This window comes from Gymnogyps californianus, chromosome 2 (genome assembly GCF_018139145.2).
Source record: "Gymnogyps californianus isolate 813 chromosome 2, ASM1813914v2, whole genome shotgun sequence".
In the NCBI taxonomy this organism is placed as follows: domain Eukaryota; kingdom Metazoa; phylum Chordata; class Aves; order Accipitriformes; family Cathartidae; genus Gymnogyps; species Gymnogyps californianus.
Window position 1 is genome coordinate 67,857,499 of NC_059472.1, and position 26,969 is coordinate 67,884,467.

The window sequence follows — 26,969 nt, forward strand, 5'->3', positions numbered from 1 at the left end:
ACTCTGCCATCTGCTTATTGCCTGTGTGTGTGCCCATGCTGTCTAGCTAATTCACCGAGTGTCTCCCTGTGTGTGCTAGAAACAGAAGTGCTCCATGTGGCACGTCGCCTCTAAGTAAAAGTACATCAGTATCTATTAAGTTTGAGCAGCACTGAAGTTGTTTTAGTGCAAAGCCAAGGTGTGTCTTTTAGATGAGAGAGCGTTACTTCATGGTCAAGCCCTGCATAAGGATCTTGTGGCAGGTGACTAGATGGCTTGCTTCTCCCCATTGACAGCAGGACTAATCCATCACTGCCATTAATGCATTTCAGTACAATGTCTTGGCCAGAACTCAGGACATTCCAGGTGAATGATACTGACTATAATCACTTATAATATAATCTGAGGCTTGCCTTCTCCAAAAGATTGCTCATGACTAAAAGTATGGTTTCAAAGGAGCGCCAGGATACCCAGGGTGTGTCTTCTCAGTATCAGCCTCTTAAACATTTGAAGGAACAAGGGAATATTCTTCCCCCAAAGAAGCATTAATTACATTAGACAATTTGTTATCCTAAATAGCTATTTTAACGCAGAATTCGCTATCTTCAGAGAAGTCTGGTAGAAGGATTTTATTGGTCTCTATTGCAGTCTCAGCACATTCTTGGAGTAATTCATTATACTACATTTCATCTGCATTAGAATCTGTTTCCTGACATAAGCATTAAAGTCTGTCTTTCTCTATACAGTGGCGTTTGCTTCCAGAAAACAACAGAGAGATGTTACAGGGCTAGAAAGGGCTGAACATTGAGTGCCCAGGATAGAAGACAATAAGGAAGATTAATAGTTCCTGGAGTCTGTTTTCTGGAAGTTTTTCTTAATCAGGCTTCGGTGTTTGATGGAGGGAGAGTTTTCTTGTCTTTCTTGCTTCTGATATTAAGAACAACTCAAATCACTGACAAAAGAACGAAAAATGTTCCTGTCTGGATTATAATGCCTCTAAACCTTGACAGTTAATATGCAGTTCAAGTAAAAATGTGTCCAGAGATCCCTCAGAGATTTCTCTGTGAAAGAACAAGGAAAGCATGTGAAGAGATGAGCTTCTAAGCCCTTGCAAGTGTGGCACTGCTGAATGAATGCTGAAATACCCTAAAGCCAGGTATATTGCTATTTGCTAGTCAGTTTCTGATTGTCAAACAGCATCAGTGTTGTCCTAGACCAACTCTGTAGCCGTTTGCAGCCTTATAAGGGAGCATAAAACCAATGTTAACTTTGGCTCTGGCTTCAGCCTTTAGAGGAATAAATCTGAACGAACGTATCCTATGTATTTGAAGTTTAAAGCAAAGAAGTGCCACTGGGTCTATCATGCACTGAGCCTCCTCAGTGAATGAACAAAACCGTCACAGTGCCTTCTGTGTGAACCAGCCAGGTATCACTGATAGATGATATGTCTGTTGCTTTTAATGGTGATTAGGTTGTGAATCATTTACTGGTAGTCCCACACTATACACCGCAATCTCAGTAGTGTTGTTACCAAAAGCAGTAAATGGCTGCTTTTAATCCACGCATATGTAATGACTTTACTGGTGTTAGATATCTGCCATCTGATTTCCTTTCCTCCAACAGTCTATTTCTCTTAGGACTGAGGATTATACCTTGAAATCCCAAAGGGAGAACAATAGTCTGGATTGCCAAATGCAGTGGAAAGGATGGGTCCTGTTGGGTACCTCTGGTAGCTGAGTCCTCAGAACTGGAGGAGCTACAGCAGAGTGTTCACAAAGCCCTAGCGACATGCCAGAGGTGTGACCACATAACAGCAGCACAAGTAACAATAACTATACATTAAAAAACCTTAGTATCATGCTTCCATATTCCAGAGTAATACTTCCACGCTAAGAAGCATAATTCCATACTAAAATCAGTGTTGCTCAAAAGCACAAGCAGGAAAATATGCAGACAAAAATGTTGAGGTTAATTGAGTCTAAAGATTTGTGAGGAGAGTAATTGAGTGGGTCATATGATGACAAATGAAATTTTCAGTAACTGTAAAGACATTTTCACCTAAAAACAGTGGAACTACCTATACATTTTCTCGGGGTCTTAACTAGTGCACAGAAGTGATCTGGGAATGACTTTGACAGTAAAGTCCAAAATTTTGTTTAATGGTGTACAACAGTGAAAAAGAATACATTAAATATAAGGAAAAGGATGAATAATCGATAAAACTATTACACAGATCTTCTAAAATATGCAATATTAGTCTTCCTAAATAAAAAGGATGCGATAGAATTTCTATGTCATAGGAAAAAGAGCTTAATAAGATCAGGACTGTCTACCAAAGAGAGAAGAGGAAAATAAGGTTGTATAGTAAACACACAGATGTATAGTAATGAATGGTATTGCAAAAGTAGATGTGGAAGATTAAATTCTTTTTTTCCTTAAAAGAAAAATAACGTATGTTCAATGGGACTGAAAAGCAACATTTCCAAAACTGAAAAAGGAAGTTCTTCACACAGTGTCTAATTAGCAATTACACTGAACGGTGAAAAGTTAGCAAGAGTCAAAATCAACAGACATTTATGGGAATAACAAAAGTATTCAAATAGTAAGCATATAAACCAGTTATGAGACATACACAACTGTACATTTGAAGTCACGACTCATTATGAACCATGGCTGAATATTTAAGCGTGACAGATGAACTCTCAGATGTGCACTACATGTTTCTAGCATCCACCTCTGAAAGTATTTGTGCCAGTCATTGTTGCAAACAAGCCACTGAACAAGACGAATTACAAGTCTTGTTGACAATAGTGGTGCCTACGTTCCTGAGGTCGGGAAGTAGCATTTATTGGGAAGTGAATAATGGAGCCAGAACCAAAACTGGAATTGCTTACTGAAGAGGAATACCAGCAAGCCTCATCTTATTAAATAGCTGAAGCAGCAGCCATTCATCCTGCCATTTTGGAACTGACCCTGCCCTATTTCTTTATTTTTGCCAATTTGATACATGTTTCCATGGGAACAGAAGCAGGACTAGCCACCAGCTGAGTCAATCTCAGCTGCTGGCTCCCAGTTCTCACGTTTTGTTCCGTTTCCTTGGAAACTGATGTCAAACGAGAAAGAGAAGTAAACCAGCTTTTGCTCTTTAATATTTACTCTTTCTTTGGACTTGCTCTAGATCCTCTGGGCCGGTGGAAGGTTTACAGCTGACTCTAATGGCCATTCATTTTCCTGCTCTCTGGAACGGCTGCCAGCCACCGGTGGGCACCAGCAGATGCAAGTAAGAGTTCTCAGTTTCAGCTACTGCTGGCGGGCCGCCTGCTGTGAGCTACAATGGCAGGGTTTGAAAGCAGGCTACAGATTTCAGGAGACATTTGGCTCCCACAGTCTGTAATATTTCAAATTGGAAGGAAAGAAATTAAATTTATTTAAAAAATAGTAGGGGAAACAGATGGGCGTAATGATATTTAGAGAACAAATTGACTAACAAGCTCTGACCTGCATTAGGCTGAACACCCCCAGAAACTACTTCAGCCAATTATATTCTTCATTTCATAATGTACGTTTGACAAAGTTCTCTCTAATCCAGCTGTTAGCTGACTGAATAGCCCAACAGCACAATGTAAACAACACCCCTAAACACATCTGTTTATGCATACATACATATGCAGAAAGAGAAAAGAACATGATCTGATTGTTTCAAAACGGTGAAGAATCTGCATAAATCTACTTGAGCACATGAATTTGAACCAGACGTCTTTACCAATTCCAGACCTATGTTACTCCCACATTTTTATCATGTGTATACAAACACCACCACCCCACCACCCCCCCTTCTCTGTATATAATTTTGAGCCAGAGTATTTTCCAGTTCTTACAGCAGCAGTGTCACGACTGAAGACAAATATTAAAGAAAAAAATAATAAGAAATGCAAAAAATTATTTTAAAAGAATATTAAAGAATATGAAAGAACCCTGGAAAACCATGCAGGCAACTAATCTAGGACTTAAATAAAATTTTCTATGAAAATGATACTCAATCTACATCTGTGCAATCCCAATTTTCACATATCTTTTGTTTAAAAATGTAGAGACAAATCAATTTCACAAGACAAAAGGCTGTCCTAAAGAAAAGTTTTATATTTGGTGGCCTCTGCTCTTAGTTAACTAGTCTAACTATTAGGATACAGCACCATGCTCACCTTGGACATGCTTTTACCCTTCCTTTTCTTTCACATCTAATATATGAACTCCTTCCTGAGTTTTCGTTACATCACATCTCAGTTATGTTCACACAACTCTCACTTATCAGTGGCCTGGTATTACTACCGTAACTAACTTCTAGAATCGTATAGTTAGTTGAATTCACATACAGTCTGAATAATATCTCTGGAATGTTCATTTCTTCAGGTACCACACTAGGAGCAGTCTCACACGAAAGACAATCAGATACCCAGGAACAACATTTATTCCTCCAGTCTTGTTGCACTTGCATCCATCTACCAAGAACATACTCAACATCTCTGGGCACTCACAGAGTTGTGTCAAGTCAGCTAACATTGTGATTTTGTTCTGGGTCAGTTATTTGAATGAAAAACTTAGGCAGTCGTAATTGTTCTAAGTCAGACTTATTCTGTCTTATTCAAAGAGATGTAAGATGTACTGAATCTACCTAGTCTATTTATGGGTTTCCTCCATCTGAACTTAAAACCAAAATCTAAAATCCCATCTTCCCCTGTATCAGTAAGACTTTGCATAGCAAACGAGATAATAATCTTTAGGTTTGCTGCTGCAGCTGCAATCAGGAAAGACCATTTCACTTTATGTTGAGCTTCGCAATGTCCCTCCAGAATTCTTCACAATCAGCCCTCATTCTTATCTTCTGGAATAACTTACTATAACCACTAAAATTTTGTCATCTCATCATTCACTTCCTCTTCCACTGAACAACACAGGTCCCAGCACAGAGACTGGGACTTGTCCTGAAGTACAGGCTACATCCCTCCTTCCTGGAAAATGAACTTTTATTTATTCCTTAATTCTGTTTCCTTGTTCTAAAGCATTTTAAATTCTAAAGATTTTTATATCCATTTGAGGGCTTCTCTCTTATTCCATGGCTATATAATTTCCATGAGAGCCTTTGATGAAAGAAATTGCTGAGTCCTTTTTGGAGATCTAGTAGGCTGTGTCAGCTTCTGTTCACATGCCTGCTGGCTTCTTCAGAGGACTTCACTGAGTTTTTGAATGATTTTTTCCTTCACAAGTGCCATGTCAACTCTTCCTCAATGTAGCATATTTATTTCTAATTCCACTCCTGATTATAATTTTTATAAGTTGGCCTGCTACAGACATGAACTTACAAGTTTGAGGTTTCCATTCTGTCTTGAAAACATGGCAAGATATTTGCAAGTTTTCGCTCAGATATCAAAGCGGTTCTGAGCTAATGATTACATACTGCTGTCAGTAGCTTGACTATTACTCCTTTGAATTGCTTTAGAAAGCCTGGGAGAATATAATCTGTTTCCAGTGATTTATTTCTGATCAGTTTCTCTATTCCTACCAGCAACTTCAGTCACTCCTCAGTGAGTTCATCAGAAGGGTTCTAGCATAGCAATCTCCACAAGCTCTTCCACAAAGAATTTTGCTGAACAAAGCAGCAAAGCAGTCATTTAATCATTCTACATGACCTTGTTTTCTGCAAGTAATGCTCTTACATTCTGATCAAATATTGTCCCCAAAGATTCCCTGGCACACTTCCTGCTATTGATATTTAGAGAAAGATTTATTTTTTTTTTTTTTTTGCCTTTTGCAAGATTTTTTTTAGACTGCTTTATTGTGTTGTACATTTAACTTACCAGACTTCATGATCCTTTCTATTTTCCTCATTTGGATACAACTTTGGTTTTTTGAAGGATGTCTTCCTGCTGTTTCGTCATGCTGAGTCTCTTCTTTTTCAAGTCTTACTTGATGTGTGACATGCATTTACTCTGTGTCTGCAATGTGATATTCTTAATACTGTCTAGGCCACCAGCAAAGATTTAACTCTCTACAGTGTGCTCTTTAGCGTGTCTTTAAGAGGGTTCCTCAGTTTTATGTTGTTCCTCTTTCTGAAGTTGAGTTCCACTCCACTGATCTTTTTTGGTTTTTGCTTCTTCAAAGCTATCAAAGATAAGAACGATGTATTTGCAGCTACAGAAAAGTCCTTCAGATGTGCACACTTTGGAACAGATTCTGTATGCTATTACAAATGAAATCAAGGGTTAATTCTCTCTTTGTGGCTCCTCTAATCTGTTGAATTACAAAGCAGTCACCGCTCCTAAATGAGTTAATCTGAGCAGCACATTTGTCCAGTTTACATAGCCACTTTTTGCTTTTGCCATGTTCATGACTCCCTCAACATATCAGTCAAAGCTGACCTTCCGGCTTGTTGGTTGGTAATACGTGCCCGATAGCATAGTTATACACCGGAATGCATAGGAATTCCACCTCACTCACTGAAATGATTAATTTGTTAATCTGAATTGACTCCAAGTTTTCTTTGCCCTTGAGTGAGTGCAAAGAAACTAGAGTTTCTGCACTACTCTGCCACTGGCATGGTCTACGCAATCTTTCCTGCATATTGATATTTTTGTTATAGCAATGCCCTCATATAAAGTTGGGCATTCTTAGTTTCCACATTTTATTTCTGTATCAATGCTAGGAGCCCAAATAGGATGTGTCTCATTGAACTGTTTTTCTCTTCTGTATCTTCTAAAATGGCACTTTGTTCTGTTTTTTTCTCCATTTCATGTTTATTACCATCCCAGGACAATTCAGCGTGAAACCTTAAATACTGGTATTCCAGACACCAGAATGAAGTTTATTTTTAAATATTGATAATGTTATCATAAGGTTGCATAAGAGGAAACATCGCTGAGATAACTACATAACTGGTACTAAGACATCAAGGAATGCAAAGGTTGCTGCCCTGGATAAACAAGTTTTAAAATTCTGCAAGAAATATTGGCATCCAGCATGCAAAGTATTACTTTTATTGAGTCTAACACTAATGCAAGATCTTTTTACCTTGGGAACTGTAAAATCTAGTCCATCTCCCCTAGTATACAAGTTCTTATTTATTCAACATTATCATTGGTTACCTTCCAAGGCCACTGTGTTTCAATCTGTGTCATAGTTGTGTTGGGAGAAGATAAGCCAGTCAGAGGCTTTCAAGCTAAACTCTAGAGTAAAAGAATTAATACACCATTGTATTACGAGTGAGAGGTGAATGTGACTGTATGTCTACACACAGACTTACTGAACTGTAGTAAGTACCTAATTGATTTATGATATGGCTATTGCACAGGGAGAACAGAGTCCACTTTGTAAAGGATTTTGCTATTTCAGACTGTGGTTTCGTTCCAACACAGGTGTATCAGTGAACAACCGAAATTAGAGCAAGCTGGTTTCCTATGTATTTTTTGTCTTGTGGCTGGATTCTCTGTGTCTAAGTGTGAAGCTCCCCTGTAGCAGGTCATTTATAATGTTTGTCTTTAGACAGAGGGATAAACTCACCCTGCGACCCTCCTCTTAGGGGAGACGCTACCAGAACCTCTCCTCCACACAGCTGGCTGTTTCCATCAGATCTGTAGCAGTGCTATGTCCTTAAGAGCTGCATCTGCTCTGTCAGGTTTGACTGAAACTGGCACAAGTTTGTGAGGCAGTAGGACAAAACACACAGAGCACCCTTGCACATAAACATTGCCTTCTTAAGAAACCAGGACAAAATCCAGATGGTTGGAAAAAGGTGGCTGAGCCTTGCCACTGGGGCAAAGCTCTTCCACAGCCACACACACAGAAGCACCATCATTCCTCATAGCCTGTCGAGCCCAAGAACCCGGCCAGCGGGATGGTGAGGGAGGATGCACTCCAGTTCACACGACCGGAAGAAACTTAGTCTGGCAGGAACCTAGTTGAGATCTGACCATATCTGCAGAGCATTTTGATTATGACCAAAAAAGTGAATTACAATGAAAAAAGAAAATTCCAAGTTCAGCCTAGGAAGAAGCTAGTGAGAAAAAAAGCGATTGGTCTCTTCACTGGTCTGAAACTTTAGCAAAAGGAGAAATGTTACTGCCGGTGCAACAAACAAAACAGATGAATAGAGGTAACGTTACGGACTAATTCCCATTTTTTACACTGCTGCTTGAAGTTGAGAAGCATTTTGTGTCAGAAAATGCTTTTGCGTTATGTGAGAATCAAGCCTACAATACTCTATATGAAGTGTACGTAGGGGGAACCTTACAGTTCTTCTGCAGGAGATCAGCGTACAGCTACAGAAATTTTAAAGTGGTCCCTGCCTTTATCTGTAACCTGTTTGCTTTTATCCAACGATTTTATTGTCTCTATATCATATACCAAATAACTGCCCTACTGATGGTTGGAGGATCTGGATGCTTTATGGCTCAGTCATTAAAACTTTTAACATGGTCTCTTATGGCAGCCATAGATGTGCTTTTCATAAGGATACCTGACATCTAGGGTCAGGATGCCAGAGACCAGTCTGAAAATTGGCAGACCCAACATCCCATCTGATTTCTTCCTTCTGTCAGGGGCAGAGTCATCACAAGCGCCTTCAGTTCCCTTTGTATTTTTAGATGTAGACTGCCCATCCTCAGCTTTTAAGGCATGGATAACGACTTTACAAACAACTCTGGAAAAGGAGTCTGGATTTTTAAAAAGTGCTTGATAATTTGCTGGTGTTGGTATTCAAATGAACTATTTTGTGAATAATGCCAAATAGTAAAGGACACTGTCAGTTTTTAGGCTCCTTGTCTTGGTTATTTTGATTGATGTGTTTATGAAGACACAGTTAACAGAGCACCACCCGATAGCAGCCAAATGCAGAACTTTCACATAGGAAGCTGATGAGTATTTGTATTTAAAATAGCACTCAAATGGTTCATTAGCTAGAATGACTTATTGCGTTCATAACTTTGGAGCCTACATTTAGTTTAGTCTCTATCACTCGGAACAACACTGAGAGAAAATATCCCTTTAAAATTATTTCATAGAAGCAAGTGGGACAAGGAATATACGTGACACAATATTGCTGAAATAAAACAGAAACCTGCCTCCAGCAGTGTTTACTAAGTGATAAGTACTTTTCAAACACACAAAAGATAATACCTGCTCAGGCAAACTCAACTAAAGAATTCACCATTGCAGAATGCACTTAAAAAAACTAAAATTAAAACAAGTAAACTAAAATAATAATAATAAAAAGCAAATACAATTGTCATTTGCTTTTACTAAGGAGTTTCTGAGACCTGAAGAGTTGTGCTTCAGGAAAGCAAATTGCAGTTCACCTCACTGCTTATATAAGATAAACGCATATGTACAGTATTCTAATGACCAAATTTGCTTGCATAATACTTTTATTTCCTTCCCTCCCCAGATCCATTAGCTTAACAAAACATTCTATAAAACTTACAGTAATAGCTAAGAGCTCTAACAGTAAGTCTAAGTCAATTCTATGCTGTGTTCAAAATATTACACATTCTCGTGTGTGCATTCAGTGAATGTGAGTTTGCATGGGCTTAAATAGTTCCCAGAGAATTGCAGTTTTGACACAAAGTTCAGGCAACTGGTGTGCAGCACTGTGGTCTAGATAGCACTGAACATGCAACAAACACACTAAGTTTTTAGCGGTATATGTTGCACGACCAAAGAATATACACTGATAAGTTCAGATGGAAATTGCAATCATTTAAAACTGCAATAAACATTATTTTTCAAATATATGGTTTTTATGGTTTGATAACTTCACAGTTACTGCTGCTGTCTACAGAAATTTCACTCAAGTGATACCGATAAGACCAGATATCAAGATCTTTAGTTATGGCTTCCCTCTGATCAGAGAAAAAAGTAAAAGTCCTTCTAACTCATTCACCCACAGCATTGAAGGGTATTATTTCAATTGGATTTTGTGACCACTCATCATAATACATTTGGTTTTATATGAGCAGTGAAACCGTTAACAACACTGACAATTGAAATATCAGTTGCAATGCATTTGGAATGAAATGAAGTAAACAAGGCTATCGACAAGCTGCTATTGTTTCAAGCTCTACAAACATAGTGCAGAAGTGTCTCCACAAGACAAATTTCAGTTACGTTTTCCATTTTTTATTGACAACCATAGTAACTGGGGGCGGTCTCTTAAAAAACAAGTTCAAACTCTAGGGAACGACTGAGAGGTATCTTTTCAGACTCTAAAATGATTTCTTGAAAGGCATCCCTTGCAGTTTAGGAGGCATCATTCTAAGATATCTTCTAAAAATTATATTCAAATAAAAAGTAAAATCTTCTAACAAAATTCCAGAGCTACACTGCAAAGTAAGAACAAAGTAAAAACAATGGAATAAAATACCATATCTTTTCTTCCAAAAGTTAACATCAGAAGAGAAAACTACCATTCTTTTTCTTACTGATTGCCAAGTATTGGAGAATAGAATAACACTTCCAGATTGTCCTCATATAATCTAGTTTTCAGATATCACCAGTTTCCATGCTGGAGGTAATAAACTCTCAAACACTGCTAATCTGCATACAGATAGAATTCTTTTTTTCCTAGTTCTGCATTGTTGCTGCCATGTTTCTTGCTCTCAGTTTGTCCAGAAAGCTGTACTTCTAGAAACCTACCAGAATGCTGGAAAATTTGTACAGGTGGTATTAAGCTCCTACCTCCTCCCTATCAAAATCTCTAGCGTGACCTTTCTGGGAATGACATTAAAATAGGAACAATCAGTATGTGTGTATGCACGTGATATTACTGAAAATACACATAGCAGTAGGTAACATAATTCCTGAACATCTCCACAAAGAATGCAGTCTAAGCAGTGACCTCTCCTGCACTTATCTTGAATGAGCTCTTACTGAAATCTGCTAATGGGTTCTGATAATCTATTATTTATTGCAACAGACTTTAATAAAGAGTCTTAGCAGAGGACTCTCCTGTGTTTACAACACTTTCACCTAAAATCTCTCACAAGTAACAGAAATGTGGCACCTTCAACTACAGATACAATTTCTTTTGGTTGCAGTTATTTCATTTCTATTTGCTTTTAAAAACCAGAACCCTTCTTCACCCCAAATACAGAGCTTGACCTGCTTTCATATAACCTAGTGCATCTTTAGCTTGGTCTTATAGAAAGCTGTAGATACTGATATGTAGCCATAAGTATTACTTGGGCTTGAGGACATACCTCCATGTTATACTTTTCCACTGTCCTTCTCAAAGGATCCACAACCTGCCAGCAAATCAGGATGCAAAGATCAATCAGTAGCATCCCTCCAACTATCACCAGTAGCTTCTGGTCTTTAATGATCTGGAGAGACAAAAAAAAAAAAGAAAAAAAATGGGGGGAGATTCCCATGAGCCATAGATAGATCCCTGTACAGCTTTATTCCTATATAGGGAGAAAAACACAGGTCGCTAATAAAAAGGGTTTTTAACAATGAACGACGAAAAGTTTCAGAAATATCAAAAGATGAAAGCAAGAAGACACAAATTATTTTAGTTCGTTTCATGGTTATTAGAAGTATCTAAAGTGCATTCCGATTTCTAAAAAGAAATTGGGAGGACTCATAAATATTAATATTGAAGTCCAGGTTTAATATTAACTCCTGGAAAATGAAAAAAATACATTCTAGAGAGCCACTATTGTGTTTATGTATGCAAATGTGGAAAAGTGTTCATTACATCTCTCAGAGTAGCAGAAGTTGAGATAGTTTTCGCTAAGATTTACAGTGTTCACTTCTTCATAACCTTCTCGGATGTGGAAAACACACTTGTAAGGTATTAAAAGATAAGTTCATTTTTGAGGTTTTGTGTGTGTGTTTAACATTTGCCTCTCTTTCTGTTTCTGAGCAGAAAGAGATGATGTATTTTTTCTATATTACACAGGTTAGAGGCTTTTATGCACATGCAACTTAAAACACGTTTTTAATTTTGTACGGATTTTAGGTTCAAAAAGAAAACAAGAGTTGCTAATAAAAATAACAAGCCAAACCATGTATTACAGTCTTGTATAACTGCATGCAATCCCTATATTATTTCTACTGTTATACACGTAGCAACATAGAATACACTGCAAGTACATTATTTCAGTTGCAAAGTTGTAAGCATGTTCAAATATCAGGCTTAAATTAAGGTTATGTCAGTGCTCTTGTGCCTATTCATGTTTTTTAAATTAATATGTACTTCTATTACTAATGAACACTCATCCAATATTCAAAAGACATTGCCAAATTGTTTTAACTTGGACAAACCCACATATTTTTCCCTAGTTTTGGTTCTCAGAAACAGTTGGTTTAATCCAAATGAAATATTCAAAAATATTAAGCCTGAGCAGCTTAATAAAGTTGTGATTATTTCAGTTCAATTTGATAAACTTGTTAGGATTTTGAAAACGCATTACAAAGCCAGAAGTGTCAGCTAATCTTAATACAGGCGAGGCTGGTACTCCTGCCTAGAATAAATTGTATTTGCATTGAATTCCTATCAAGCTTAAGGAAACGATAAAAATGAATACAATTTGAAATAATGTAAGAGGAACTTTAGAAAGTTTGTGTTTCATATTATTTAGTGAGATACATTCTTTATTTTGAAAGATGTTTCCGCAATATTGTGCACCACTTTTTGTTAATCTGGTAGTTTATTTTATAAATCATTTGGAGTAAACCAAGCGTAAAACAAAGGCTAGCAATCAGAATGACTTAAAGGACTTGATGCATTATTTTTGTTTCCTGAGACCAGTTATTTAAATCCATGTAGCTACCATCATCATAAAGGACCGGAAAATGATGCTTTCCACATGTTTGAAGCAGTAATAAAGCACTATGTCCATCTCATCAGAGATAGCACAGGCATGCCTGGAGAGGGCGGGTGAAAGGGAAAGGTGCAGCTTTCATGATGGTATGTCTTGCTGCTGGATGGTTTGGCAAGGAGAACTTTGCAAGGAAAAGGTGTCTTGGTGGGAGGTGCAGTGGGAGGCAAGACTGTTGCAATGTGTTTCCTCATTAAGCTAAAAGGAAAGCAGATATTAAGCAAAGATTCTCAGCCACAGTTTGGTCCCTCGTCTCCTTTGGGAAAACATAACTATGCCTAACCTTTTAGTCATTTACCAAGTTGCAATCAAAGCTGGAAAGGGACTGTTAATCACAGAGGTTGCCCTCTGTAGAAAAAGCCCATACATTTTTTATCTCTTTTCTAACGCCTCTAAACAGGACTTTGGCAAAACATACCTAGTGCTGCTCCTAGTATGAGTGGAGACATAGGAGAGAAAACCATGGGGAGTCAAGTCCAAAGAGAATTTGGATTTAGATGAAATGTAGACACCTCAACCCAAATTTCTTTTTCTCCCTCTTAAATGGCTAGGCAATTTATTTTATTGGCATATTTTAGTTGGTCTTTCTTTTACTGATGGGGTTTATTTTACTGAAGTTGGCTGTTTAACCATTATGTGTCTACCCTCTCTCAGTAGCCTATGTGCAGAGACAGAAGCCTTTAAAAGACAATTCATCCCACCTATCTTGGGTACAATTCAGGATCAGAGAAATTAGTATTCTGAAACGTGTCCCTCCCTTCCTCACCCCTCTCCCCCCAAGAGAGTGTGAAGACAATTAACTTCAGCTAAAAATATGCATTTGAGAAACTTAAAGCTATGTGAAAAGAATCTGCCAGTAATGTTTCCCTCTGCTGTACTGAACCATGAAAGTTCCTTGTAAAAAAACTCAAAACATCAGTAATGATGCCTTATCTTATCTTTCTAATGAAAATAGTGAACATTTTACCTAGGACAGGTAAAACATGTGATAACGAGCTCACTGTCTTCCAAATTTATATGGACTATATTGATATTGAAAGTAGGGTCGCATTAGATGCAGATTTACCAACACCTGGCAATACTAATTGAACTGGTACAGCAATGCCAGAAGCAAAAGAGTGAAAGGATACTATTAAAAGCAGCAATACTGATAATCCACTCACTAACAGGGTCAAAAGAAATCTCATATTAACACTTCCTATTCAGGATCACATCGCTAACCGCCTTTCCTTGCTCTTGTGCATCTTTTATTTGTACCTGACCTTGCACTACCGCAGGTCAATATTCATATTTTAGTTCACATGTAAGTTTGGTAACCTTTTTTTGGGGCAGGTAATTATTAGAACAAATTAAAGCAGAAATACAGCAAACAGTGGAGCTCTTCCTTGGGTACCTCTTGGAGCATTTTTCCCTGCGTTACATTGTGAATGGCCCTTTTCTGGACAGAAGGGGAGAGGTGCATAACAGCAGCTGTCACTGGCAGCAGGTATTATTCATCCCTTACTTCTGCCAGACAGCCAGGAGGAAGGCAAGCAAAAGAAAGCCCATAAGACGACCTGAGGAAGCGATCTGCGCTACTGTAATGAGCTCTGTACAACACAGTGCTACCAGTGCTGCATGCAGGGTGAGCGGGCTGAAAGCAGGGCTCCTGAAGCTGCCTCACACACCCATTGTGACCCTGCTCTGTCCTTGGCAAAACCGTTGCAGTAATGCAGCTCTGAAGCAGAACTCTTCACCAAAATGCTAACTTTTCAGAATGAGATGTTGAGATTCGATTATTTTTCACTTCTGGCAGTGATTAGCAGTTTGTCCTAACATAAATTTGCTCTGAGAAATGCCGTTGGTGTATCACTAGCAGCGTTTCTAAAAGGCTTGCTGATCTCCTCCCTCCACCCTCAGGAAGCCCAGCTTTCCCTCTCCCCAGCCATCACTCCCACCCACCAGCACTCCTTAAGTTCAGTACATTCACTCCTTGGGAAACACCAGATGCACTGAAGGAGTCTTGACTCAGATCTTGTGAATCCAACAACTTCTCTGTCTGACAAAAGAAAGTCATGAGCAACTGAGGCTCCTTACAATCAAATATATCATTCTTCTTTCAGAGGAAGATTCTTATTTTTTTTCGTTTTTGTCTTCCTTTGAGCATACAGTAAATCAGCCTTGGGAGAAACGCAGGGTAGCTAATAAAATCCATTTTTGCGAGTGCTCCTGGCTCCTTGCTGAAGCCAAGCTCTCATACAGCAGCATCTGTGAGTAATATTTTCTACCATCTGTGATTGGATAGGTGAATCTGTCTCATCCTGGCAGATCTGCCCACTGTTACAAATGCCATTGCTACCAGTCTGGACTATATATCTGGAGATGAAGCTATCTGTCCTCAAAACAAATTCACTCAGAACAGAAACTGGTAGGCCATTTTCTTCTCAGCAACATCACTGTATGAGCAAATCAAAATTTTTCTGAAAACTTGTGACCATGAAGACAAGTTCAAGATCAAAGTCCTTAACTTCCATGGACCTTGTGGTCTGACCACAGGAGATATAAAATCTATCTAAAGCTCTGGGATGAAGTTTCTGCTCATGAAGATCTTGGGGATTTTCTAGAACTATCACAGGCTGTACTACCTGCCATGGCAACTTCAGCTGTCCATTTGGTTATTATTTCACAGACCTTTTGTGTGGCTTGTTTTCATTTGCTTTCTAAAGCACATCCCTTGTGCCCTGCAGGACCCCATCCTCAACCAGTTTATGGGATCACCTGGCAATTTGGCAAACAACAGTAATTAAATATTAGGCTTGCTTTTTGTAGTTAAGGCTAAGGAAAACTTTTTGTTTTTTCTCACCTTATTAGAAACCAACTCTGCAAATGTATATGACATGGACCTTAAAGCTGAACTCCATTCTAAACCAAGAACAAAGAGTCTTACATATGAAGACTTACCCCCTTCTCCAGGATGCAACATTAGCTTTGTACTCTCTGAGTTCCACAAATAGCTTTCCAGCACGGACTGAATAGTTCATTTCCTCCTGTCTTTTTTTCCAGAGTTAGTTTCTTTGTTACCAGGAACTTCACCTCCCTTTGTCGGAATAAAATATCTTTAAATTTGAAGGAAGATCTATTAGCTAAATCTTGGTGTTTTGTTTGTTTGGTTTTTTGTTTTCTTTTTAAATTGAATTCATAGAAGCATAGCAAGACCGGAAGTATTTTTGCATCTATTTATAGGTTTTGAGATAAATATATATTTTCTTTTTCCTTGAAAATTTAGGTTTTTTTCTGTTTAAGAAGGCAATTCTGGTTTCTCTTATGTAAATCGACCTTTTCTAGTCTAGCTGACAGATCTGTCCCTTGCTTTCTGGCACTAGCTGGATAAACACTTAATGCTATTCGGTAACTTTTTTTTCAGTTGTCTCTTCCCCAGACTCCTGGGATGGAATCTGTAGAGAGAAACCCTCTTTAAAGGATCCCTCTGTGAAGCTTCCTAGACCTTATTCCTTTAATTGAATAGCACTGACAGCAATTATTGAAGCCCTCAGAAACCTGAAACTCAATGTTCCTCTCCCTGGTACATACAGAAATCATGCTGATAGGAGTCCTCCCTCTGAACTGGAGAGGAAAGAGAAAAAATAACAGAGTTTTGGGGAAAAAATGGTAAAGTCTGCAAGGATGGAAAAGGCGAGCATATAACCACTCCTAAACTTGCCTTCAGGATATTCTCTCCATTGCATAAACTACCCTTTTATTTCTCTCAGTATGATTAATAGACAGCTTAGGGTTGCTCCCCTACATTTAGCAGGTCAGCACAAGTGGGATGGTGCCATGAGGTTGGTGATGCAGAGTCAGTGGCAGATAGGTGAACTTTGCCATACGTGGGCCAAGGAAGATATCTATCTTTGAGTTATTAAAGCCATTAATATTTTAGAGAACTATTCTGTAATACATTCTTAATTTCTATTGTGTAATGGAATGAGAAAAAAGGACTATTGAAAACACATTATGCATTGTTCCCAATCACTCCACAATGTTTTTTTTTCCAACAGCTATTATGAGTATTTCCTATAATAGGTTCTATGATTAGTATTGGGAACACTTTTCACACTGCAATTACATTAGTTTTAATGAGCAAATGCTAACATTTTAAAAAGCATATTTTGTAGTAGCAAGCTTTTTTGACCAGTAAGTCACTGGTAGTAAAAAGTTAAGCTTAAGACATATTACTTTCTTAGAGGTATTTTGATTAATTTGATGAAAGATTTGTATATCTACTTATAAATTAAAAAATAAATTTGTTTTCTGTGAGGATCTACTATGACCCCTGCAGTCTGAGAACTTGATGATTTTTACTGCTTTCCAGGATAGTGGAGTGTGTGGTACTACTGATAATAATGGACAATTGGATATGATCAAAAAGCTTGGTTTTCAGAATTAAATAGCTACAGTCACTAGCTTGCTAAAGCACATATTTCTAGAAGATGTCTTCTTTGCTGACTCATGCTCAGGATAATTGCAGAGCATCTTTGGGCAGAGTCACCCTCTCAATAACCGCATTGCAAATGTGGATGTGTTGGCTCTACACCTTGCTGCCAGGAGAAGCTATTCAATTAGAAGGTATCTTTCCCCTTTTCCAACTCATATAAAAGAAAGGGGGAACATCCTAGGGCGATGCTCCCTAGGGGGGAGCAGAAGATAGAAACTTTACAGAGGTTAGAGAAGGAGAGGGATTCAGTGACAGCTTAAAAAAATTATAAAAATCCTCATCTTTGAAAGCCTGAGCCTCAATTATGGCTACAATGCATTAGAGAATTGGAGAGATGGTTGTTTTACTAACATTGCTAATCCAACCGTAAGAAGCACACAGAGTGATATAACATGGCTACTTTCACAAAACTCTTGAAAGGACAAAAATGGAAAACACTGTAATCTTAAAAACCAAAATGGCACTAAAGAAATCTGACTTGACAGCATTAGAACCAACCATTCTTGCTACACGATGTTTTGGAGAACAGTCTTGGAAACAAAACTCAACATTGTGTTAACTTCTGCTCACTACCATAAGTAAAGCAAGATATGCTGCCTTGAGAGAACTGTATATCCCATCAACACAGCAGGTCAAATTCACCTTTGAGAGAAATGCATCTGCTGAGCCCAAGATTGCATGGGCTATAACTGTGAAGGAATTTCTACCAGGGCTGTGAATTCTCATCTTTAGTGCTAAAAGGGATCCCAATCTTCAGGAAAAAAGTACACAAAGGATTTGAATGGTCTGGAAGAAATGTTCTGATTTTGTTTGAGATAACATTAAAATACCTACACTTTAATATTTTCTTTAATGAACAATTCTGTGGGAAAGCATGCTACATCGTTACCAAATAGCTGGGGACATCAATGCACTTGATTACATTTACAATCCAATTTCAAGCTATTCAGGAATAAATTGCCTCATACTGTATAGCGACATGTTCTTTATTTCTCTGTCATCCATTAGTCTCATAATACATAGAAATTATGGTTGTAGCACCGTTTATGAGCAGTTACATTTCACACAGAGTTTTCGTTGTTTTCGTTGCTACTGAGGTTTAGCCTTATCAAACTGTACCATGCAGAAATTTACATACATAAATTACTTCAAAAGCAGATTTTTCTCTTAGATGTACAGTTCATTAGCTCAACTTCTTTCTGTGACAGGAGCTTGAGATTTAGCTCCCCGATCCATATTTATATGAATGTAAATTTTAGAAATGTGATTCCTATTGTTCCCTGGCTGGCATTTTGGCTGATCAGCTCTTACGAAAAACAGGATGCTTATTTTACATCTAAATATGGATTCTAGGATTACACTGACTATTTTTGAAGCTTTGGACTTAAGATTTATAGTTATAGCTATTTGGGGAAAAAGAATTATAAAATAATTTGGTTTCCACATATATTGCTTTAGGAAGTACTATATCTGTATATTAATAACCCATGAAGCTGTACCTGAATAATTTACACTGCACTGTAAGTATCATGGATTACTTGGTCCAGTGGTAAACATTCATAATGAAAAAAGAAATCCCAAACATAAGCAAATTTCAAACCACTGTCTTCTTTCTTACTCTCAAAGACTGAACAATAACGCTGAACATTTCTTTAGGTATCCATATGGTGGTTCATTTTCAGCAGATGGTCCCTAATAGATTGTTGTACTGTTGGTATGGTTACCCAAAGCAAATTTTTGCATCCTGACACATCTCCTTTTCAGACTTATCATCTCTCATATATACTTAGTGAAATACATGTGTATCCTAGGGGAAATCCAGCATATAACTTTTTGTTATACACACAAAAAGCTCTAGCTAGATTGAAAAAAATATCCTGGAAAAGTAAAAATATTTACAGTCTGAAAACTGACCTGGAAAAATATTTTATAGTAGTAGTTACAGAAATAACTGATTAGTGAATATGATCTATATATATGCTAATACAGAACTACATCTACAGAGGCATTTAAGTGAGTAAATAAGATGTGGCCTGTGAGGTTCTGACTTAAACCCTCTCTCAATATAATCTGAAAAACTTTGCTTTGTCTATTTTTAAATGATTAAGATAAGGAGTATCTTTTTTAAAACCTCTTTAGGACTTTTGTGAGAAAGTTAATAGATTGTAATAAATTCTAAATTCTATAGGTGGCTTGAAAAACCTATAGAAAAGTTTATAACTGGAGATTACACTCATCCTATAAACTTTCTCGCAGAGATTCTCAAATGAGGGATGGGGTTAGCAATAAACAGAGACAAGTTGTGAGGAGAAGGCAGCAGCACATAAGCCTGCAAGCATGTGGCCTCCAGCTGCTTTCTTCTCTCTGTTTTGTTTTTTTTTTTTTTTTCCCAGGGACACTCTGTGCAATTGCAGGTACTGGCGGCTTCCCTGTAGTGGGTACCACAGGGTGAGAGCACACAGCCAGCCGCTGCCCACCCTGACTGGAGGGGTCAGGACTGGGGGCTGCTCAGAGCAACCCACATGCCCCGCTCCCCGGAAAGAGCATGAATGGTCTCTTACCCCTTCCAGTCTTCCATGCGCCTCAGCTTATGGACCATGAGGTATACGAATTAGGGAGGTGGGCTGGCCAAACTTCTGTTAAAAAATGGAGTGGGAAGACAACGAACGAAAAAGTTTGAGAATTCCTGCTCTGCTTCATTCAGGTAATAACTTTGCCTCTCAAAACCAGGGAATCCTACAAGTGCTTTCCTCCTCTGAAACTGTGCTCAGAGAGATTTCTAAAGCATAACAAATAATTCCAGCAATTAATTATTTTTTCTCCACGTTGTCACTCAACTGTCTTATACATGAGACCACCTTTCTCAGAACTCCTACTGCCTTTTTCATCATGTATTTTTTCTGGTTTAAGTGAAAAAGATTCCAACAGAAAACTGCCTCTTGTTATTATACAGTCCTATCGCACGCCCAGAGCAGACTCACTGTGTCTGCTCCATGACACTGGCATCCTGCAGAAAACTAAGGCTGCACTGGTGTCCTAATACTGCACATGTGGGAACAAATGTACATTGTAGAGACCTTAGCAAGCTGTAGGTTTTCAGTGATTGACTTTTTAGCCACAACATAAGTCTTTTAACATTTTCATGAGCCCATTCTTTTTAAAGAAAATGAAAAGAAAGAGAATTCAATTATAGAGAGAGCTGCATGCATCAGTGAAAGGAACCTTTAGATCTTCGCATACCTCATCAGCTTGAGCTAAAAGAGTAACTAGTAGCTATCATGATCTGTACAACAGCATAACGGGAAGATAAGGCACATGTTTTGCCTGTAGGTTTTACAGATACATAGTAATAAAAAAAAGAACAGTGAAACTCTAAAATCCTGTGTTCAGGTTTTATGCTCTGCCTACACTGCTGTGCAACTATTCTGACCAGTCCTAATTTCAACTTTTTCTTGCCTCTTATTCCTTTCCTACTCCTATGTTCCTTTCCCAGTCTATGTCCCTACTTTTCAGGCCTGCCATCCTGCCTCTAAATTACAATCTTAATCTACTTTTAAACTAGACCTAGTCCCTCAACTAGAGTTTGTCACTTGAACCCCAAACTCAGGCTCTACGTTCAACCATACTCAGCTTTCTTGACCACTTCTTACAGCCCTCCCTGCCCCATTCAACTCTTTGCTGGCTCTCAATCTTATTTTAACTCTCTGGGAATTTTTATCCAAATTCAGTCTTCCTCCTCAACTCCTTCTCCCAGTCTATAATCTCAAGCTTTTCCTTATTCTTTTTATCTGGACAGGCTCCCGTTCCCTCCAAAGCCCTTAGCAGCTAACCCAATTTCTCTTTCTCAGTCTCTTCCCTGCTCCCGACCTCTTGGCCCCGTGGTTCCCTCGCAGTGCCAGCCTCCCTTCCCCATGCTAGTGTCAACAAAGTAGGCTGTACAATCTCCTATCCGTCTTTGCAATGTATGAAGACCACAGCTCTCTTCAGAACTCTTTTAAGGACTTAGTAGGCTGAATGTAAGAAAATAAGTTTGCCAGACTGCAGCCTGACAGGCATAGCTAAGTCTGGTAAGTGATTTTTCTCTGTTGCGGTTTCTTGCAGCTTTCTAACACTGTGATAGTACAATATCTTTTCTCAATACTTGTTAAGCTCTTTAACCCTTTCTCATCTATGAGAACTCTACAGTCACATAGTAAATTTAAGAACAGAGGAAAGCTTATGAAATATCATCAATGGGTACAATAAAGTTGGAAAAACTATAGCAGCACAAGTGTTAAGAAAAGATGCTGTTATACATCCCTTGTGCAATTATATTCTGTATTTACCTTGTAACAACATTGTCAACATAAAGACATATGCCACCAGAAGCCTACAGTGGTAGTAATAACTGAGTACATTGACAATATTTTCAGTGAAAATTAAACATAAAACATCCCTCCCCTGATGTCACAGTTAAACGATTAAGTACAAATAGACAGAGCTAGAATGTACTAAGTTAAGGGTAGGCAAAGCTTATCATAGCAACGTCAACCGAGAAGTATTGTACTTTTAAATACGAACTGCAACAAGCAACGTTGCGGCCCAGATCATCATGCTTTATTGTATTCACTTACAAATGGTCAAATACTTGTCTTTGTAGGAGCAGAATATATAAAGCTTACGGAGGCTTTAAATACCACTGCTTTGAATTTGTTACTATTCTGGTATTTGTCAAAAATGAATGGTCTTTATTTGGCATACTGGAGTTGTGCAGGAGCAGTCACTATGCAGGACTGCTTTAATGCCCCCTAAAACCTAAGACAGTGCAGTTCCCATCAAAAAAGACAGCTTCACAACCTTCTAAATTTTACCAGAAGGGTTGGCTTCTTCAAACGGTTCAGCTAGCTAAAGCTTCCCCAGGACACCACATGGTCTCCTGCCACTGATATTCTCCTCTCTCTCCTCTTATCCACTGCCAGTCCTTCCGCTGGCAAGGGAAACATAAAAGCAGTCCCCACCTCTCACTGAGCAGAAGATATTCTGCTGCCCAAACCAACAGAAAGGAGACGTATCAAAACCAGGATTGCACCTAAATTATAAGTGTTACAGTTATTTTTAATACTAATTCTATTCTACTTTCCATTATTTCTACTAACCTCTTTAAAACTCAAAAATAATTTATTTCTCCTTACTGATTTTGTCATTTCCATTTGACAAAAATTGATTCCCTTGCACCCCTCTGTTTCAGATCCAGCTAAAATTAATACATTTTTAATTTGCTTCCTCTGAGCCCTAGCAAGATCAAAGATGGTAACAGAGCTCTGGGAATCTTGCAAAATTTGTCAGTTAGCAGCTTGATAGCAGGAGTATGTTCTGAATTTTATTGTTTACTTTTTTCCAGTAACAAAGGAGTGGATGTATAAATGGGTGAAAATAAAAGAGGTTTTTGAAAGCTTTATAAACAGAAGTTAACAAAAACCTTCAGCTAATTCAAGACACTCTAAATCATTTAGTTCTGCTCTCTGCTGCACTACAATGGAGCTATAGGGTATTATTATTTAAAATTCTATATATTTTCTCACGAGACAGAAATCCACTCATCTCTTCACAAAGCCATGTTGTACGCTTAAGTGTGCAGTAAAAGTTTGGAAGCAAGCTTGCCCTATCTGATGAAGATAAATAGATTCACTCATCATATTCTTCTCTCGCTTACTTAATACCCACTTCCATGAAATGAATGAACCAATATTTTCAAAAGCTGCAGAGATTCTTCCACTCTGTGAAGAATTTTCACTGTTTGGAAAATTTTTCTGATGAAAATAATCAGGATGACAGGCAAAAGTGGTATACCTAAATGTCAGATTTTACTGTCATACTTATATACAGGTGGAAACTGAAGCGATCACAAATGAATAAGATCCACAGTACTTATATAATTTTGGAACTTTGTACTCCTCCTATTGAAATGCCAGTCTGCTCTGTCATGGCACAGGTAATTCAAAAAATATTAATGTGCTTTTTCATGCAGCACTACCTTTGTTTATTTGTCAGTTTAGATATTGTTTGTGAAAATTTCTATTGTCTATGCTTCCATAGATACAAAATACTTTGTCTGTAAACTACATCTGCTGAAAATAGAAATGTCCTTCTTGTAAGACATAAGTAAAGAATGCCATATTTTTCAATCAACTCTTTTATCTATCCTGGCAAATCAAAGACAGAAAATGTATGACTAGTAAACATTTATCATGGATAGCTAATTTGTTTTGCATTAAGAAAACTGTTGTCTTTTATGATTCATGCTTGTGTTCTGGAGTGGGATATCCAAATAAAGCAACCTAAGATAAGTCTCCGGAACAGCCATTCTTTAAAGTTTACAGAAGAAAATGCACTATTTACTTAATTCCAGAATATTGAATAAGGTGCCCTAATAGCCTTGACATTTCCAGTATCACTCAGAGCGAAGCATCTCATTGGTCAGTATCCAGATGTCTGAAAGTTTATCTCCCTTATACTGGTCAGTGTCTTTTTAACTGATCTTAAATAATTTTTAACATCCAGCTGTGAATAAACAATTGCAATTTTCAGTTGTTGATGGGCCTGTTGAAGAACAGGCACCATATAGAATTTGACGATTACGTTTATTTAACAGGCAGTGAAATTTAATATCGAGTAGCAACTTGAAGCTCTAAAATGAAATGTTCTCTAAAAAACAGTAAAGCAAATACTTAGTGACAGTCCACTGTAGTATCTCTTCTTTCTTATTTGGAATAGAATGTATTACAGAAATGATGAAATTCTCAGGATTATAAGGGTTATTAAGTAAATGCTTTTATGTGTTACACTGGCAGTATCTTGTGTAACTTTGCTAATTTACAAAGATTTGTACCAATATAGCTGAAAACATATTTGCAATATAAAATTTCATTTTTCAAGAAGGTAAAATACTGGCTCAGCTTTGGTTAAAAATCTTGAATACAGGAAATGTAAGATACTTGAAAAATATATACTGGACTCTGATAGCATAAACTGATATATTACTGTGGGATCTTTACACAGGTGCAGAAAGGGTGATCTCCACTTCCCTCCATCCAGAGTATCCCGTTTCTGGTACAGAAATTTCTTATAATTTTAGTTAGTTTTAAGATATTTGTTATTTACTCTTCATTATTTTTTACATCAAATGATATTTGGGATTTAATTAACAAACATTTAAGCAAACCTGATGTGACCGAATAGTAGAGGGAAGTACTAGGTGGTTGTGTTGTTAAGGTGCCAGCGTGCTAGGTCCAGTTCCAGCCACGGCACGTATTTCCTTCATAACCTGAGACATAAATCCTCTCAGAAACTGAGTTAACTCTCTCTCTGTCTATCTAAAGTCCAAACCTTTTTAGGGAAATGTGTATCTCGTGGTGACAGCAACTCCCTACATGTTGCAACTGTGGAAAAAATAACATAGTACTAACAAAAAAACCCCCAAACACCCAGCTCTTCCATGACCACACACAGAGGGAAAGAAACAGAGGAACCTGATGAGGTTTTGGAATATTGTTCTACTTATTTTGGGTGTAACTGACTCTTTACCACTTATTAGAATAAATCTATTCAGCTGCATATAGGAACCGCATTTGGCACTACTTCTCACTCTATAATAATATTAATTTTGTTTCTCTGTTTCATGCACATTTCTCTTAATGTTTTTTTCTATCAAAATGATTTCTATTCACCAGTTTTCCCATTTTTAAATAAAACCATCTGATTAAAAGCACTTCATGTGTGAAAAGAAGCTCCATGGGAAAAACATCAAATGAGCAACACATACACGAAGTGTTGTACTACTCTTAAGCTGAGCCTAATTTTTTACAGAAACTGTGCTGGACCAAAAATGCCAGAGACTACTGTGGTTCAATTCCGATCAGTCTTAGGGTAAGCTTCTGCAATTTCAATCAAAATTAGAAATAGAAAGCTGTATAAACAGCACTTTCTCTTGCCTCCTCCTACCAATCCATGAGAAACTTGTGTGAAATACCTGTATCCCAGACATATACCGAAAACATTTCATAACAGCTGTGAATCTACCAGAAGGAGACCCCTGGATGCTGAAACAGCACACTAAATAAGAGTGAGGATCCAAATTCACTTTGACAGTTTACAGCCATCTCCACTGTCCACCTCTCGTTATAAGGACTGAAGGGCTGCTGCTCGACTCCAGCTCTCAGAGAATAAAAAGGAGACCAAGAAATCCCCAATATCAAACCATTCAGGATCTTTGAATGTGACACATGAACAAAGTCAGCACAAGTATGGCCATCCAGGAAAGGTAGCAAAACAGTTAGAAAATTATATTAACAGGGCAACGAGAAAAGAGTTTACTTCCCCTCACCTTTTTCTTCATTTTTACATTTTTGAAAATTGCATGAACTCTCCATGTTTTTGCAAACATTGCTCCAAATGCAGTTGTGTATCCCACTGTAAGAATCCATGTTCGGACCTAAAAATATATATATATAAAAAAAGACAAAGCCGTTTAATTTTGTGGATAGTAGACAATGTGGATATCATCATTTCAGCCAACTTTTTTCTCAAGACCTTGAGAAAAAAATATTCAAAGAACTTCACAAAATGTTGACATTTCAGAATTGTCTCATTCTTTGCTTTCTTGCCTTTTTTCTCCTCCCTCCATCCCCTCTCCAAGTATAACAAATCTGGATGCTGAATTAACAATCTCTTCCATATACAAAACCACAACTCTGTTACAATATTCTGCATTTTTTTCACTTTTATTTTGTTTTGTGCAGACAGAAGAAGGAACTAGTGGAGGAAACCAAGACACTGAGACTACAAAAAGTACCCAGGGAGCTAATATTAACAGCAACATTTTGAACAGAAATGAACAGAGAAGTAGAGATGTTATTCAGACTAAATAAGAGGAAATTGTACTATGTGAGGTATGCATCACTTAAAGTGGACCCTGAGGATTCTGGAAAGATGAGAAAAAATGAACTTAAATTATCATATCGGGAAAAATGGCAAGACAGGAACGTAGCCTTTGTGGGCAGGCCTCGGGGACAAGACCTGAATCAAAGATAATACCTGCAATATGGCCCTAAGAAAAAGGAGATGGTGAGCTTACACAGAACAATGGAGTAATGGGACTCTGAGCTGGCCACAGCTTTGACATAGACCTGTCTAGACATTTTCCTCGTAGTGAGGTTCCCAGAGAAAACCAGAAGATTTTTAAACTAAAAAAGACATGATGTCTTTAGAGTAAAAACTAGAATAACTTCTTTTTTTTTTTTTAATAGAAAAACCTCAAATTGATCAGGGAGGACAGAACACAAGTTACAAAAGCTTTTTGTGCAATTCCCCACCTGCCCATAACATCCTTGTAGGTAGGTCCTCGCTTTCAGACTTGGTTTCAGCTAAGCCAGTGACTTTCAGAGTTGTAGCAAGCTCTGCACAGCCCCCTCTAATTCCTTGGAAGTTTCTCTTTTTGTTACCCTGGAGGTTTGGCTGCTTGAAAGGTTTTCTGCCCTGAACAGACTATTTTCTTCCCCAAAGAGGGACCGGAGACTACAGAGCATAGCAGGTGGAAGACCATGCAAGAGGTACAGCAGGGAGCTGGAAGCCTACGGCTGAATCTGAGAGCCTGAGAAATCACAAGGAGG

At 37.9% G+C, this 26,969-nt stretch overlaps 1 protein-coding gene across 1 annotated transcript in view; it reads right to left on the reverse strand.

The window, feature by feature from the left end:
- The window catches only part of GABBR2 (gamma-aminobutyric acid type B receptor subunit 2), a 492,274-nt gene that overhangs the window by 130,534 nt on the left and 334,771 nt on the right, over positions 1 to 26,969 (reverse strand). The window contains exons 12-13 of the mRNA XM_050891519.1: positions 25,685 to 25,792; positions 11,226 to 11,348 (exon numbers count right to left, since the gene is read on the reverse strand). Of these exons, the coding sequence (XP_050747476.1) occupies positions 11,226 to 11,348; positions 25,685 to 25,792 (231 nt within the window). The remainder of the gene's footprint in view (positions 1 to 11,225; positions 11,349 to 25,684; positions 25,793 to 26,969) is intronic.